The sequence below is a fragment of the Tursiops truncatus genome, chromosome 8 (genome assembly GCF_011762595.2).
Source record: "Tursiops truncatus isolate mTurTru1 chromosome 8, mTurTru1.mat.Y, whole genome shotgun sequence".
NCBI classification, from domain to species: Eukaryota; Metazoa; Chordata; class Mammalia; order Artiodactyla; family Delphinidae; genus Tursiops; species Tursiops truncatus.
Genome location: NC_047041.1, coordinates 18,631,762 through 18,647,973, shown reverse-complemented (window position 1 = coordinate 18,647,973; position 16,212 = coordinate 18,631,762). Strand labels below are relative to the sequence as shown.

The 16,212-nt window shown below is 38.9% G+C and overlaps 1 protein-coding gene and 1 pseudogene across 2 annotated transcripts in view; one reads left to right on the top strand and one right to left on the bottom strand.

Moving 5' to 3' along the window:
• Positions 1-15,825, bottom strand: part of ZW10 (zw10 kinetochore protein) — a 32,315-nt gene extending 16,490 nt beyond the window's left edge. Inside the window, exons 1-7 of one of the 2 annotated variants that reach the window (XM_073808193.1) lie at positions 15,655-15,825; positions 12,874-13,008; positions 8,157-8,258; positions 7,889-7,966; positions 7,258-7,417; positions 5,590-5,742; positions 4,982-5,173 (exon numbers count right to left, since the gene is read on the bottom strand). In XM_073808193.1, coding sequence (XP_073664294.1) covers positions 4,982-5,173; positions 5,590-5,742; positions 7,258-7,417; positions 7,889-7,966; positions 8,157-8,258; positions 12,874-13,008; positions 15,655-15,759 — 925 coding nt within the window. In that variant the 5' untranslated portion in view covers positions 15,760-15,825. The remainder of the gene's footprint in view (positions 1-4,981; positions 5,174-5,589; positions 5,743-7,257; positions 7,418-7,888; positions 7,967-8,156; positions 8,259-12,873; positions 13,009-15,654) is intronic. The other variant, XM_004319680.4, reaches the window with a different exon arrangement.
• LOC117313271 (large ribosomal subunit protein eL42-like) lies at positions 12,246-12,579 on the top strand (annotated as a pseudogene).
• Positions 15,826-16,212: the final 387 nt, after the last annotated feature.

Sequence of the window (16,212 nt, the reverse complement as noted above, 5' to 3'; positions counted from 1 at the left end):
CAAATTTCTTCTACAACTACTTGTATGTTCAGAGTCTCTATTTCTTGGTAAATTTTAGTAGTGTATACTTTCTAGAAAATCATTCATGGCAAAAGCAAAATATGCTTCTTGTGACAAAGCCAACACCACGGTAGTTTACAAAGAGAAAGCCTAATTTTCCCTCTCCATACCCACAAGCTTCTCTCTCTCTCTCTCTGTGTCCAAGTAACCAGAGTTAAGAGTTTGGTTTGTATTCTTCCTCCCTTACATTAATAATACACACACGCACACATGCATGCACGCACGCAGACACATGATATAGACTAAACTGTGACCCCCACAATTCATATGTTGAAGCCCTCGTCCCCAGTGTGACTGTATTCGGAGACAGGGCTCGCCTTTAAATAGGTCATAACGGTGGAGCCCTAATCCACTATGACTAGTGTCCTTTTAAGAAAAGGAGAGACACCAGGGATAAGCATGCAGAGAAGAAAGGCCATGTGAGGACAGTAAGAAGGCTGTCTGCAAGGCAAGGAGACAGGGCTCAGGAGAAACCAAATCTACTAACACCTTGATCTTGGACTTCCAGCCTCCAAAACTGTGAGAGAATAAATTTCTATTGTTTAAGCCACAGAGCCTGTGGAATTTTGTTATGGAAGCCCTAGCAAACTAATATAACATTCACATAAGGGGCTACTTCCTTTTCTATAAAATGGGTTTATGCTACAGATTTTACATGTAACTCTTTTATCCCTTAAAAATAGATTGTGGCCATCTCTGAGGTCACTATATCTAGCTCCACTTCATTTCTTTTCAATAGCTGCACCATTCTTCAAATGATGCACATTCCAGTATGCAAGTATATACAGTACTCATACATGCAAACATATACACTGTTGATATCACATAGTAAGGAATTAAAAAGTGGGACACCTGGGTCAAAGCGATGTATATTTTAGCATAACTATAGAGCTGCAGATTACTTTCTAAAAAACTCACTAAAGTGATGAAGGACACTACCTTTGCATTTTCTTACCGAAAGTGTCTTACACAAATCTTTGAATTCTGTCAACCCTAGGGGTGAAAAGTTCTACTTTGATGGTGTGATTTTCATTCCACTATTAGGGAGATTAAGCAATACATATTTTTATGTTTATTAACAACTTGTACCTTTTCTTCCATAAACTGCCTATTCATATTTTTTACCCTTTTTCTGTTATTATGTTCTCTTTTTCTTTGTAAAAAAAATCTTTGTATTAGCTCCTTGTCTGCCAATGTACTGCAAATATTTTCTCCCAGTATAATGTTATCTTTTGACTTTGTTTATGGCATTGTTTACCATACAGAATTTAACATTTATATGTAGTCAAATTTATCAATCATTTCCTTTATGCATTCTGAGCTTCCTGAGAATATTTAAGTCTTCTTGTAAATTTTCTTCTAACATTTTTATTGTTTTACCTTTTGCATATAGGGATTTAATTTATCTGGAATGTATCTCTGTATGAAGTACGAAGCAGGAATCTAACTTTGTCTTATTCCATATAGCCAATTTTGCTAGCACTGTCTCACTAAACTGAAATGTGACTTTGACCAAATGGTAAATTCTCATTTATTCTTGACTCTACTTCTGGACGCTTTTTCATTCCACTGATCTTCTTATGTGAAGAACATAGTTTTAATTATAAAATTCTCCAACTAGTGTTTTGCAAATCTTTATTAGCAAGTCTCATAAATATATTTTTTGATGTAAGCTCTAGAGTACTTAATTTGTCAAGTTGGAAAAATATATGACAAGAATCTGATTGGGAATGTTTTAAATTTATACATTATTTTGGAATGAGCTGACAATTTTTTGAGACTGTCTTCTAATCCACGATAGCCTCCCCTTACTTTATGCCCTCAATAAGTTTTATGCTTTCCCTTACATGTATTCTTCCCATTCTTATTAAATTTATCTTTTAAGAATTTCATAGATTTTATTGCCATTATAAATAAGATATCTTTATATTTTAATTTATAACTGACTGTTACTAGCTTGGAGAGAAACTGATTTCTATAGATTTATACTGTACCTAGACAACTTAGTAAATGTCTTACTAATTATTAAAGTTTTAGTAGCCTTTTGTTTTTTTAGGTATACAGTTACATCATTTACAAGTAAAAATAAATTCTTCTCCTTATTTTAATATTCATACTTATTTTCTCTTCTTTGCATCAGCCATAACCCCTGAAACAATGTTAACGAATATTAATAATAATGTGCATTCCTGACTTAAAACTGATTTTAATGGAAATAAAGTTTTTAATCCTTTAATAGATGCTTGTTGCTGGCTTTTTAGAAGCAATTAGCTTCAAAATTAATTACTTTAAAAAAAATCAATAAAGTATAACATAATTACGCAAAGTGGTCTATTATACAGCTGTATACTTTACTTCATCATTTCCCTATTCTTCAAGATTTCATGACTTTCCAGTATTTCAATATTATAAGTAACATTATGATGAACATCCTTATACATAAATGGTTTTATATATTTAAGATTATTTCTTCAAGGAAGACTCCTAGAAGTTGAAACCTTGGTTTAAAGGATATAAACATTTTAAGGCTTTTTATATATTTTGCCAAAGTATTTCCAAAAGAATTTTTTTTCTCCTCTTTTAAAAGCCCCTTTGCTGTTGGTACAATGATGCTTAGTAATACAGAAAACTTGGGAGAAAAAAATACATATTTAAAAGATGAAAAGAGCATAAAACCAAAGACAAACATAAGACGAAAGACATAAGACAAACATAAGACATAAAAATCTTTATGAAGTTTCAGAATAACTAAAATCCAAAGAAAGTAGAGGATTCCAAAAAGAACTAAGGCCACAAAATATGATCCTCAGGTTTTATTTAGGGCAAGAAGATGAAGGAAGGGAATACCGACTGAAAGATAGTAAAGAGATTAGAAGAGCACCTAGCAACAGTGAGTTGTCTTCTGCTCTGAATATCCTAGGTACTAAGAAAACTTACAAATAAAACACTAGGTTGAATACTTAAATGGACCAACGTCAAACTGGAAAGAGGTTTCTACAGGAATTCCCCAGAGCACCCTCTGATCTAGCCCTATCCTAGGTAATAGTACCATCACTGACTCAGATTAAACTGTAAGAAAACATGATTATCAATTATGCATTCGATATGAAGTAGAAAGGATATTGTAAAATTTTATCAAGTAAAATTTAACAAAGATTAATGTTAATGCCAAAAAATCAAGTACAAGATGGGAAAGCAGCAGTTTGCACTGAGTATGACATAGGATTTTCACTGACATCAAGCTCAATAAGTTAACTGTGTAATAATAGCTATACTATATAGCTATACTAACAGAAGCATGAAACTGAGAATGAGGGTGTGAACAATCCCATACTATTCTGAATTGGTTCGGACTATACTTAGAATACTTTGTTCTGTCTTGAACACCCTACTTTAATAAAAGGACTATGGAAGAAATGGAATATATTCACAGAAGATCAGCGAAGATAAGAGGAACTTAAAAAACTATTTCATTAAAAAAATAAAACTAAAGATGTTTTATATTGGTGATAAGATGTAGGCAACATAATAACAGCTACTATAAAGAATCTGAAAGTCCATCATGCGTAATAAGAATTAGACTTCTATATAGCTCCACATACTAGAAACAGCATCAGTAAAGCAGATATTACAGGGCATATATTTTGAACATAGTTTTTAAACAACTACCCTAAAGATTTAAGTTCCAAAATGGTCATTTGGGCAATAGCATTTAAGAAAGAAGATACAATTTTTTTTAAAAACCAACAAACAAAAACTTCATAGTACTCAGAGTTGTCCAGAGGTAGGATGGAATGCCTCAAGAGGAAGTGAGTTCCCTCTCACTAAAGGTGCTCAAGTTTGTTATATGACTAATTGATGGGAGTGTTACAGAGGAGAGTTGAGCATCAGAGATATCTGTATTGCGTCACCTTTCTAGTTCCTTCCAATCCTTGGATACTTTGCTTACAACTCTTTTTTTAGATCTAATAAAAATAAGGGTGTATTATCTCCCTAAGTAAAGGAATAAGAAGAAAACTACCTTGGATTTTTGTAATTTATGCAAGTCTTAGAATTTTTTATTCTCTGCTGTCAAAACTAGAAAGAATTCCTTGCTCTACATATAAATTATTTAGATATAAATAAAGAATGCCTGTATGTGTATAACTGAGTCACTTTGCTGTACAGCAGAGATTGGCAAAACATCGTAAATCAACTGTACTTCGATTTAAAAAAAAAATAAATTTATATATAAATAAATTATGTTGACTGCCAAGAAGGCATACAAACAATAGCAGCATCTCTTTTTCATTTTCTCCACAGCAAGAATGCTTAATTTGACTATTCAATAAGACAACTGAGAAAAGCAAAAAGAAGGTAAGTCAAATAGACTAAAACCAACAGTATTATAACAAAACACCAGAAGAAATTTTACTTTTAGTAGTGTGACAGCCAAAAAATGATTCAAGCAACATAGAAACTATTTCAAGGGTGAATATATAAAGATCTAACCAGTAGGCTGAGATGGAATGAAATTCATTGCCTATGTTAAACCTATTTTGTTTATATCAACTAGGTTGACGGGGATTTTCCCATCAAAAGATATAAAACAGCACTTAGTTCATTTCTGCTTCTCCTATAACTAAAGCAAGAGTCCCAAAATGTGATGTTCCTAGAAGTCCCATGAGGGAATTGCATCCCAAAATTCAACTAAATATTACAAACACAGACTCTAGGGCACCACTAAAGACCCTATTTGTCAACACAGGGCAGAGAAGGAATGCAAAATAGAGCAAGAAATAAAAAGGTAACTACTTTGTTCCCATGACATAATTTACTCACGTCTGATCCGCCATTCACTCAGATTGCTGACATTTTTATCCACGTTAAAATAAATATCAACTTCTCTAAAATATAAAAGCGCTGCCTTGGGGATACATACCTAGAAGTTGTTTCTGGACCACTTCCAGTACCAGTCTGATCTTGGCAAAAACTTCAGATGGTGATGGATGTTCCAAGTCAGTCATCACAGATTCAAAACGAATGATAATGATGTTAGGTTGGCTTTCTATCACAGCAAAAAGGGATGGGCAAGATGCCAGAGGCCTAAGGATATACTTCAGCAGCATCTGACCTGAAAGTTTTATGAACACTCATAAAAAATAAATCACGTCAAAAAAAAAAGATCTTCGAGCCTGACAACAAAAATACATATACCATGACATTACACAACACCCATTACGCACTGCAGGTTTTCCCACTGAAGTTTCCCAGATTGTCTACAGATTTTTATTTAAATTATTCAAAAAATCAAATAAAATAAATACCAGCAGCTACTTTAAAAAAAAGAAAAAGAAAAGAAAAAAGGAAAGGATCTAAGCCCTTAATGAAAAGTGTAATATTTATACAATTCCACTTGATAAATCATGAGGCCAAACCCTATGATCCATCATCAATATTATTCAGAGAATACTGATCATTTTTCTGTCATTCCTTTAACAATGGACCTTCTGAAATTTCATGTAAATGAAACAAAGTATTATGCCTTACCAAATGACTTAAGCTTGGTATGTAGCTCCCCAAGAAGAGAAAATGCCAAGAGGACACAACTGATGGGTGGCACGGGGGTCTTCTCTTCTTTCTGAGATGGTTCAGTGCATAAATGAAGTTCTGTTTGTAGGCAAGATTCCAAGTTGCTGGTATCTAAGAAAAAGGGAAAAAATATCAGCTGTCTCAGCAATACAAGATGTTCCCATTTCTATCCCTGAGAGCCCACCGTCTACTAAGAGGCCTAAATATGTGGTTTTACTACAATACACTTCTAATGCAATCAAATGTGAATTACTACATACATGTCCTTGGCATCACTCTAAAACAGGAAATTACTTCCTTTGGTATGTTCAAAGAATCAAACTGAGTGCCAAAGTAAGATGATGTGCATACAATAACTGCTTACTAAATATGTGTTGAGAATGGATAAACCACAAGGTCCTACTGTATAGCACAGGGAACTATATTCAATATCCTGTGATAAACCATATGGAACAGAATATAAAAACGTACGTATTTATATTTATAACTGAATCACTTTGCTGTACAGCAGAAATTAACACAACACTGTAAATCAACCATACTTCAATTTAAAAAAAGAATGTGCTGAATGGCAGAATGAAGGCAAAGAATAAAAAGTGAGATCCTAGTTTCAATTAAGGCCTCCTATTCTATGTTCCCTCTTATGAAGTAAAGAGAACAGCCTGCCAAACAAGTTTAACAGGGTGTGTTACAACAAAGAATTAACACACCTGCCACCTCCTCTTAATTTTACAGTCTGCTTGGAAATAGAATCTAAAATTTTCTAGATGACTTCCTTGAAAATACCTAATACATACAGGGTGGGGTATGTGTGTGTGAGTGTGTGTATGTGTGTGTGCGCACGCATGCGTGTGTGTACACACATACATATACAATGTATTTGAAGGCCATAGTGGATATGGGAAAGGGAGCAAGGGGAGACTGTGAGGTTTCCCCTGAAACAGACTAAATTTCAAGATTAAATGCTGGAAAATATACCAGGTTTAATGGCATGTCCTTCCCATATACCCTCAGAGGTTTTACTTTGTGTAAACAAGATATCAAAGAGGGCTCACACCCAGAGGTGGGCAGAGGGGCTGAGAGCCAAGTAGTATAAATAAAAGCCAGGGCCAGAGTTATCCTATTTCTTCATCTTGCAAAGCATCCCCCATCTCATGATTTTGTCACCATTTTTCTCCAACGACTGAAAAAAACTGGGCCAAACTCCTATCCCTTTCCTTAGCAAGAGAGAAAGAATGGTTGAACAGCTTCTTTAAGCTTTCTAGAAAAGATAAACTGTTGGGATTAGAGCTTTGGGAACGGGCACATCTTACGATGCAGTGGAAACTGTGTGGTCTTAATGTGCTACCACCTCCTCTACCACAGCCGCGCCACCTGGACCCCTCCCAATCATCTTCTCTCTTCTCTGCTCCTTCCCAGTGAAAGGGACAGAAAGAGAAATGCACGGGAAGTAACAAGCATTTTGGTCCTAACAAGCATTCTGCTTAGCATGAGAACTCAATATAGAATTGGGAGATTAATAAATGAAACCTTCCTCTCTCCCAACATAAAATATTTGGAATATATTCAGAGGCCAAACTGGTTCAGGCAGATTAAGCAAAGCAGTCCACCTGAGGTCAGCAGCACCTTTTGATGGTGGGAACTTCCATACAATCAGCTTCTGCCACTCTTCTCCAAGGTGATAAAGTATGTTCTGTTTCTGTATTGTAAGCTCCATGCTGAGAGATTTCAGTATTTTTAAATCAAAGCATTTTCTGGATTTTAATAACTTCAAGCATATCTGTGCCTGGTAGTGAAATGGAATCATTGTTAACATTTCATCTGGACTCTAGGCAATTAGAATATATTTGTATAATGATAAGGAATACATGCAACACAAAATTTACTTAAAACAAGAATAGTACTGGACTTCTCTGGTGGTACAGTGGTTAAGAATCCGCCTGCCAATGCAGGGTACATGGGTTCGAGCCCTGGTCCGGGAAGATGCCACATGCAGTGGAGCAACTAAGCCCGTGCGCTACAACTACTGAGCCTGTGCTCTAGAGCCCGCGTGCCACAACTACTGAAACCCGCGCACCTAGAGCCCGTGCTCCACAGCGAGGGAAGCCACTGCAATGAAAAGTAGGCCCCGCTCGCCACAACTAGAGAAAGCCCGCGCGCAGCAACAAAGACCCAATACAGCCAATAAATAAATTAATTAATTTTTTAAAAAAAGAATAGTACTAATTGCTCATGCTTTAGAGAAAGTGTTTAATACCTCTTCTAGACGCTGAGCAGCAGTAACATACTTCTTCTCTGCCAATGCACAATTATATTCCTCAATAGCAGTAGAAAACTGAAAAGATAAGTATAGTTATCAGGTATTTTATTTTATACATCCTACTATTTCAAGTCTGTCTGCTTGTTTATTTTTAAACTATGAAAAAATACCACATAGGGGATACCCATTGAATGATAAGACAATTGGAAAAAAAAAATAACTTTCTCACCACCAAAACACTAAAGTTTAATTTGAGTATACTGACCTCGTGTAGCTGTCTAAGTAAACTTAGGACTACCGAGTCTCTTTCCAACTGTTGCTTCAAGTCTGTAAATTCAGCAGTTGATACGTGAAGATCCCGGCGGACCTAAGTCACACACCAAAGACAAGTACTTTTAAGCTATACTATACTTGAGAAATGAAACTTTTACTGTAATCAATAAGCTTTATTAGGTGAATATAATTCATGATGAAATTTAAATGCTGGTTAAGACTGGAATAAAAATCACAGAATGTAGTAGGAAGAGACTTTAAGTGATCCACTTAGCCCAAACCCTTATCCTATGCAGGAATACCCGTTCCCATCAACATAATATTCTCGTGTCACCATGTATTCTTAGTTTAAGCAGTTATCTTTCATCAAAGAACTCATCCACCTGGATTACTGGTATCCCCACTGCCAAGTGATAATTCATTCTTCAGCTGAATAGTTCTAACTAATAGAAAGATTTCTCTACATTGAGTGAGAATCCGCCTCCCATTCTGTCCCACCTTTTCAGGGACTTTGCATTATCAATTATTTCCTCTCTTCTCTATCTTTTACTTCTCCCTAAGTCATGCTCCATTCCAATTATGTGAATACCTATTAGAGCGTGGCTCCTCCCATCAGATTTAAATATGATTTAAAATCTCCCCCAACTCTATGAAAAAGTATCCTCCACCTTAGCAACCACCCTATTTCTCGGTAGCTACTTGATTTCTCTCCTCCCTCTCACAAACAAGCTTCTTGCAAGAGTGATCCATACTCGCTGTCTTTACTTTCTCACCTCTCATTCACTCTATAACTCACGTGATCTGGCTTCTACCCCCGCCATTCCACCAAAGCTGTTCCAAAGCAGTTGGTGCCAAAATACCAAGCAAATCCTTGCTGCTAAATCCAAAGCCTATGTCACCAGTATTACCTTGCATCAGTACACTGCTACTCACCTTCCCTTAGTTCTATGACACCCATATCTACTCATTTTCCTCCTGCTTCTTTGGCCATTCCTTTTCATCTTCTTTTGGGAGAGAAATTTCCCCTCTGATCACTTCACACACGCTGATATTCCTTTCTCCCTGGCCCTCTCATTACTCTGAACCAACAGTTCTCAAAAAATAAACGTTTTTTTTACCCCACCCTGATCCAGGGTCGTTTGGCAATGTCTAGAGACATCTGGCGTGCCACGATCGAGGGCGCTCTACTAGCACCTAGTGAGTAGAGGCCAGGGTTAGTACTGAACACCTTCCAGGGTACCGGATAGGCCCCCACAGCAAAGAACATCCGGCCCCAAATACCAGCTGTGCCTGTACTGAAAAGCCCTCCTCTCCACGCTCTCTCTGGGCAATCTCATTCATTCCCATAGCTTCAACTTCTAAGTGCAGCTACCTCATGACCACACCATTTTCCTAACATCCAAATATGTATATGGATGGCGTGACATGCAAACTATCCTCTAAAATCCATTCTCCCACTCTCCCACAGTAACAGCGCAAGGCTACGCAGCTAGACTATAGGTACTAGTGCCCTGCACAGTCAGGTGTGACCACGTGTCTAAGATCCCACCAATGCAATATAAGCAGAAGTGATGTGTACCATTTCCAAGTCTTAAGAAAACAGATGTGTCTCCTCTATTCCCTCTATTTGACCTTAACCTGCAGCTATAACTGGACGTGGGGAGAGACCAACATCAACCATGCAAACAACAAAATCCTAGAGCAGTGTTTCTCAAACTATAACATACATACATACATATTGCTTGGTGAATCTTATTAAAGTGCAGATTCTGATTCAGTAGGTCTGGGATGGGGCCTGAGATCCTCCACATCTAACAAGCCACCAGGTGTTGCCAATTCCGCTGCCTACAGACCGTTGGAAGACAATTCTTTAGGAGTCTCTCACATTTCTGCACTATCTTGCAAGTGAAGCAATTGACTGTCTTTTGTTCTGGACTATCTTTTCAAAAATGTTTGTGTAGTAAACAGCTTGAAAAATAGAGATGGCGTTTTCCTCCGTAGCAAAAAGCCAGCATGCTCACTACCCGTTAGAAAAGGTTCAGGTTCCCTAAGCACAGAAATTCTCTTCCATCCATACAGTCCACTGCACACCGCCCTGTAGAAACTGGGGCTTGCAGCACTGTGCAAAAACGTTCATCCTCTGGCTACCGCTGTGAGTAATAAACTGTCCTTCACAGTTCTTGACACAGACTACACTACAGTAGCCAGGCCCTGGGTTGTAGAATCAGCCTGCTAGCCTAGACACTACGATTGAAAAATATGTATCTTGTTTAAGCCACTGCATTTCAAGTTCCCGCCCGGCCCCCATCTTTCTTTACAACAGTCTAGCCTCCATCTTCATACAATCCAACTGTGCAGCTCCATTTGTATACCCCACAGGCACCCCATATTTAAACTCAACAAAAACCTACTCCTCCTCTAGATTGTTTCAGTGAATGACACATCAATGACCTAGTTCCCCAGTTATCTTTGACTCCGTAGTCTTTCACCCCCCATATCAACAACTCCCAGAGATCCTATAGCTTTTCAAAGTCCCTAGGATTCGTCCACTTTTCTCCACCCCCACTGCCATTGACGATGGAGCACGTTGCATCCTGTCTTGCCCGATTACTTTAACTGCCTCCTAATGCTTTAAGTGCCTTCTCATTTCCCAGTCTCTTTTCCCTCAAGTCCTTTCTTCAGACTGCAAGCAGAATGGGATTCCTAAAACTCAAATCTGACATCACTCTCCTGCTTAAACTCTTCCATGGCTTCCACAGGGCAATCAAGATAACGTCCTTACTACTTAAACTGATACACACAGTCCTTGCTTACCTTTTTAATCTCATCTCATGTCTCCTCCCGCCATACTCTCTAAATATCTGTCATATGGAATACTTGCAGCTCTCCAAAAGTGACACCTCTCCACTACCTCCATGCCTCTACCATGCTGTCCCCTACGCCTGCCTAAACATTCCTCCTTCATCTTTTGCTTAATTACCTGTCACTTCAGATTCTGGTTTGGACACTACTTCCTACAGAAAGCCATCCTTAGCTATATCTGCTCTCTTTAACTGGATTATTCCAATTTTAGTGTATATCACACTATTTTATTCATCTATAACAGGCATAAGATTCACATTTTGAAATAAAACACTGTCTAGTTCACCAACTACCACAGTATCTGGCACCTTGCAGATGCTCAATAAATATATCAAATATATATATAAACAAATATATATATAAACTCAATAAACACCTTTATAATGTCCACCTATTGAATCTAATTCCCCTTCTCTAGCCATAAATTTGAATCTTTCTCCCATATGAAAATACTGGGCTGCAAATATTGGAAGTGTTTTTCATTGAAGCTAAACACCCTGAGTTTCGTCATTGTTCTTCAGATGGTACAGTGTTCAGGCCTGGACCCTCTCATCGAGACCAGTCACTTTCAAAACGTAACAACCAGAACTGAATAAATTTCACCAGCCATAATCTGGCCAGCAAAACGTACAAAGAGCCCATTACTCTCTGGTTCCAGACACTTCATTTCTAACAGCACAGTCTAAGATTGCACTGTTGACTCATTTGTCTGACAATACACTTCGAAAATACTATTTGAACTGCGCCAGAGTTGTAGAGTAATGGAATTATTTTTATTCAAACCTCTAACCAGAATGACTGGTAAACTCACTGTTAAATAGATTTTCTAGGTAGCTAGTGGTTTCCCCACTTGTGATAAGTTTTTATAGAGAATTTTTAAAAATACATCTGTTCTCTTTCCTTCTTTGGTAACTATCACATAGAGAAGAGACTTGGTGTCTTTCCTTTAGGACCTTGAGAATACCTCAACATCCTGATTTTGGATATCAATGCACCCTGACTGATAATTTAGAAATTGAAGTACAAGACACCTACTTTATTTAAATCTCTAATATCAGCTTGATTTTTTTCAACTGCTTTTTTTTTCCTAAAAGGAAACAGCAGGGGAAAAATCCTGGTGACATAATATATGTGAAAAATATTTTTTAAATTATAAAATGGATATTCCTGTTTCCAGACAGGCTTACTTCTTTGCGATGACAGCGCTCTGGCAAACGTGATGAACATTCTTAAAACCTGCCAGACTTTCCATAAGAAGTATAGCAAGCACTAGCCCCACAAAGTGACACAGTACAAGACGGGCAGGGATTTTCTGCATGTCCAGGGAAAGTGGCTTTTTGACAGGAAGTAGAGTGGTTTTGATTGGCGATCTGAGCCAATTTTCCAGAAGAAGGCCGGAAGAAAAGATTGTGCTGAAGCTTTAATATGCTGAGGCCAGCTGCAGATATAAGAGAATGCTGGCCATTAAGAGAGATAAGCATTTTAAAGTAGGAGATAAGGGAAAAGGCCAAATTATACACTTCTATGCTTCATCTGTTTTTGTTTTATTATGAAGACAATAAAATCCTAGATTATTTTTTAATTTATAAAGTGCTATTAAAATGCAAGACATTATTATTATAGCTTAAAATGTTTTTTTACCATAAAAAAGAAATTGTTTAAAGTATAGTTTTGGAAAATATTTGTATTTTAAAACCGGACGTTACCCTAAAATCATCTAATTCAACTTCCATTTACCAATAAGGAAAGCGAGGTCTTTAAAAGTTGTATAAAACTGAATTGTCTTAGAAATCAGGAAGTTGAACTGCCTCCCTACAAACCTACCCTATATAACAAACTATTCTTACCTCACTCTCTATCCTGGATTTCAGCAGGTCAATGTCATCAGATAGCTTATCCACTTGGGTAACCAGGTCCTGTGCACTTTGCATGCTAGGCAGGAATTCACTGTACTTCTTGCTGATCATACTGCATACCTCGCCCTATTATATAGGATGGAAAAATTACAATGAGATGAGTAGGGAACTCTGTTAAAATACATAGCTCATCTTCTATTAGGTATCTTCCAAGTTAGGGCCTTCTTGCCAGTTACCCACACCCATTCACTTTCCCTCCAAGCCAACGGGTTTCCTCAAAAAACACATTTCTCCCACCATTAAGAGTCCCATAACACGACTAGGGTGCAAGAAGGCAATGATCACCAAATGCCAACAGTGCCCAAGAGTTGTACAAACACTGAAAAAGAGAAACGAAGAGACAAAAATTCTCATTTTGAACTATTATCAGCTCAGACTATAGCCACTAATTTTAATCACACCTAATAGAAAAAAAAGTAAATGGATAAATTAAACCCATAATCTGTATACCTCAAGGGATTTATGAATTTCTATTCTCTTGCTTATAAAATTGTAAGGCCTAATCTTAAAACCCTAAATTTTCTTTTAAGATTTTTTTTTGATATGGACCATTTTAAAGTCTTTATTGAATTTGTTACAATACTCCTTCTGTTTTATATTTTGGTTTTTTGGCTGCGAGGCATGTGGGATCTTGGCTCCCCAACCAGGGATTGAACCCGCACCCTCTGCATTGGAAGGCAAAGTCTCAACCACTGGACCGCCAGGGAAGTCCCTTAAAACCCTAAACTGATTTGAGTTCCATTATCTCCTTTAATGCAAACAAATTATTGAATACTTTGCATGGAATTAGTCAATGCTTTGAAAGACACAGGAATAAATTATGCTTGCCCACAAATAAATTCCTTTCAGGTAGGAAAGACAGTATGCACTTAAGTATTCAGAATACAGAATAGAGAAATGTAATATAGCAACAGAGTTAATGTCCTCCAGGAGCACAACTGGGAAACAGAGCACCTCTGCCTGAGGGAAAATGGGGATATTTTTCATGCAGAGAACTATATTTGAGATGGAACTTGAAAAATGAGTAGAAATACTAATAGGTTAAAGATGGAGAAACGGCAACATAAGTAAAATCTGGGAACTAGGAAAAAAGTGGGCCTGTTTGGAGTATAAAAAGTAATTCTCAACTGTCTGAAGATTCAAGTCAGGGAAAATAAACTAGTGAAAGGAAAGTTAGGTCCAGAACAGGGAGGAGCCTTGAGTGCCATGTTAAAGTAGCTTAATAGCCTGCCCTCTTTCTATCATATAAAAAGTGATGGGGCTTCCCTGGTGGCGCAGTGGTTGAGAGTCCGCCTGCCGATGCAGGGGACACGGGTTCGTGTCCCGGTCCGGGAAGATCCCACATGCCGCGGAGTGGCTGGGCCCGTGAGCCATGGCCGCTGGGCCTGCGCGTTCCGAGCCTGTGCTCCGCAACGGGAGAGGCCACAACAGTGAGAGGCCCGCGTACCGAAAAAATAAAAATAAAAAAGTGATGAAAAATTCTGAAGCCATATTACAGAAGAGATGCCAGTGACATGAATACTTAACATTTAGGAAATCATTTTGGTAAAATGAAAATATTTTTGTGCCTGTATGGTACAGTGCCAAAATGGCTTCCTTAAATCCAGACCTACACGGTACATGTCTTTTTATTTTTATTTTATTTTTTTAACATCTTTATTGTAGTATAATTGCTTTACAATAACAAAGTGACTCAGTTATATATATACATATGTCCCCATATCTCTTCCCTCTTGCATCTCCCTCCCTCCCACCCTCCCTATCCCACCCCTCTAGGTGGTCACAAAGCACCGAGCTGATCTCCCTGTGCTATGCGGCTGCTTCCCACTAGCTAGCTATTTTACGTTTGGTAGTGTATATATGTCCATGCCACTCTCACTTTGTCCCAGCTAACCCTTCCCCCTCCCCGCGTCCTCAAGTCCATTCTCTACATCTGTGTCTATTCCTGTCCTGCCCCTAAGTTTGTGAGACCCATTTTTTTTTTTAGACTCCATATATATGTGCACATCTTTTTAAATGAAAGTAACAAAGATGTGGGCAAATACAAATGTAGGGTAAAGATAGCAGTACAAAGTGGAACTGTGTGTGGTTTGTGCCTTTTGTTTTTGTATCAATCTCAAGACAGCAGGGTCCAAAGAAGTGCTATTCACGTGTTTTATAACATCGTAGTCTCAAGGGCCTGGAGGTGGAGAAGAGAGTTTAATAAAATATCGATAGGTTTTAATAACAAAAATTTCAGGGATGGAGGAGAACGGCACAATCCTCCCAAAGCCATTATATTCATCCACAAATCGGACAGAGGAGGAAATCACACACCGATGAGGGGTGGGCGGGACTGCCCTCATTTTTATCCCGCTCCTCTTCTCCCTCCCTAGAAACCTCGTGCTTCCAGTCCCACTTCCCCTGCTCTGCTTGTCTCCTCGGCCTTCGCCCTCGACCCCCCAATCCCTCCCCAGCCTAACCCCACTCCCAACGCTGCCCCAGTCACCGCCTCTTCCTCTCCACTGTCCCGCCTCCTTTCCTCCGCAGTCCCCAACCCCGGTCTGGGCTTCCCTCTAAGCCCCCTCCTCGGCCCACACACCTCCCAGCCCTCCCACTCCTCATTCCTCCCACTCGGCTTCCACGCCTGACCGCTGGCATCCACTCTGGCTGCCATGGCTCTACTCCTCCCTCCGTCCCTTTATAGCCAGCCGCCAGCTGCCCCGGCTTCACCTTAATCTCCTCCACCCGCTGGGTCAGGCGGCTGATCCGAGTGCACAGATCCTCCTTTTCCAGCCTCCCCGAGTGTGCCAGGACTTCCGTCACGAACGAGGCCATCGCTACCACAAGAAGCAACCCGGGCAGAGTCACTGTCTTGTAGCCAGCGCGGCAGCTCCAGTCCCGCCGGAGGCCTTGGCGCGCGGCCTGCCGGGAAACGGAGTCTCGCGGGGCCCAGACCTCCGCACGAAAAGCGAGGCCCGTACTACAACTCCCAGTAGGCACCGCGGCTATCCTAGCGTGGACTTTTCACGGTGTCCCGTAGTTGGCAAACTGTGCGGAGACGCGTTTTCTCCTTGCTCATTTTCAAATAGCTTGCCTTTCCCCGCCGGGTTTTCACTAGAAGAAAAATGTTTTTATTTAATAACCAGTCACAACTGAATTTTTCTCAGCTTCAAAACGTTTACCTGTGAAATTTATCTACCCTGAAGACCTAACGAGCCCATCTTGATCTTTTTTCGTTAAATATTCATTCTCATGGGCCTCAGTGGCCGTCAGAGTTTATGTGAATGG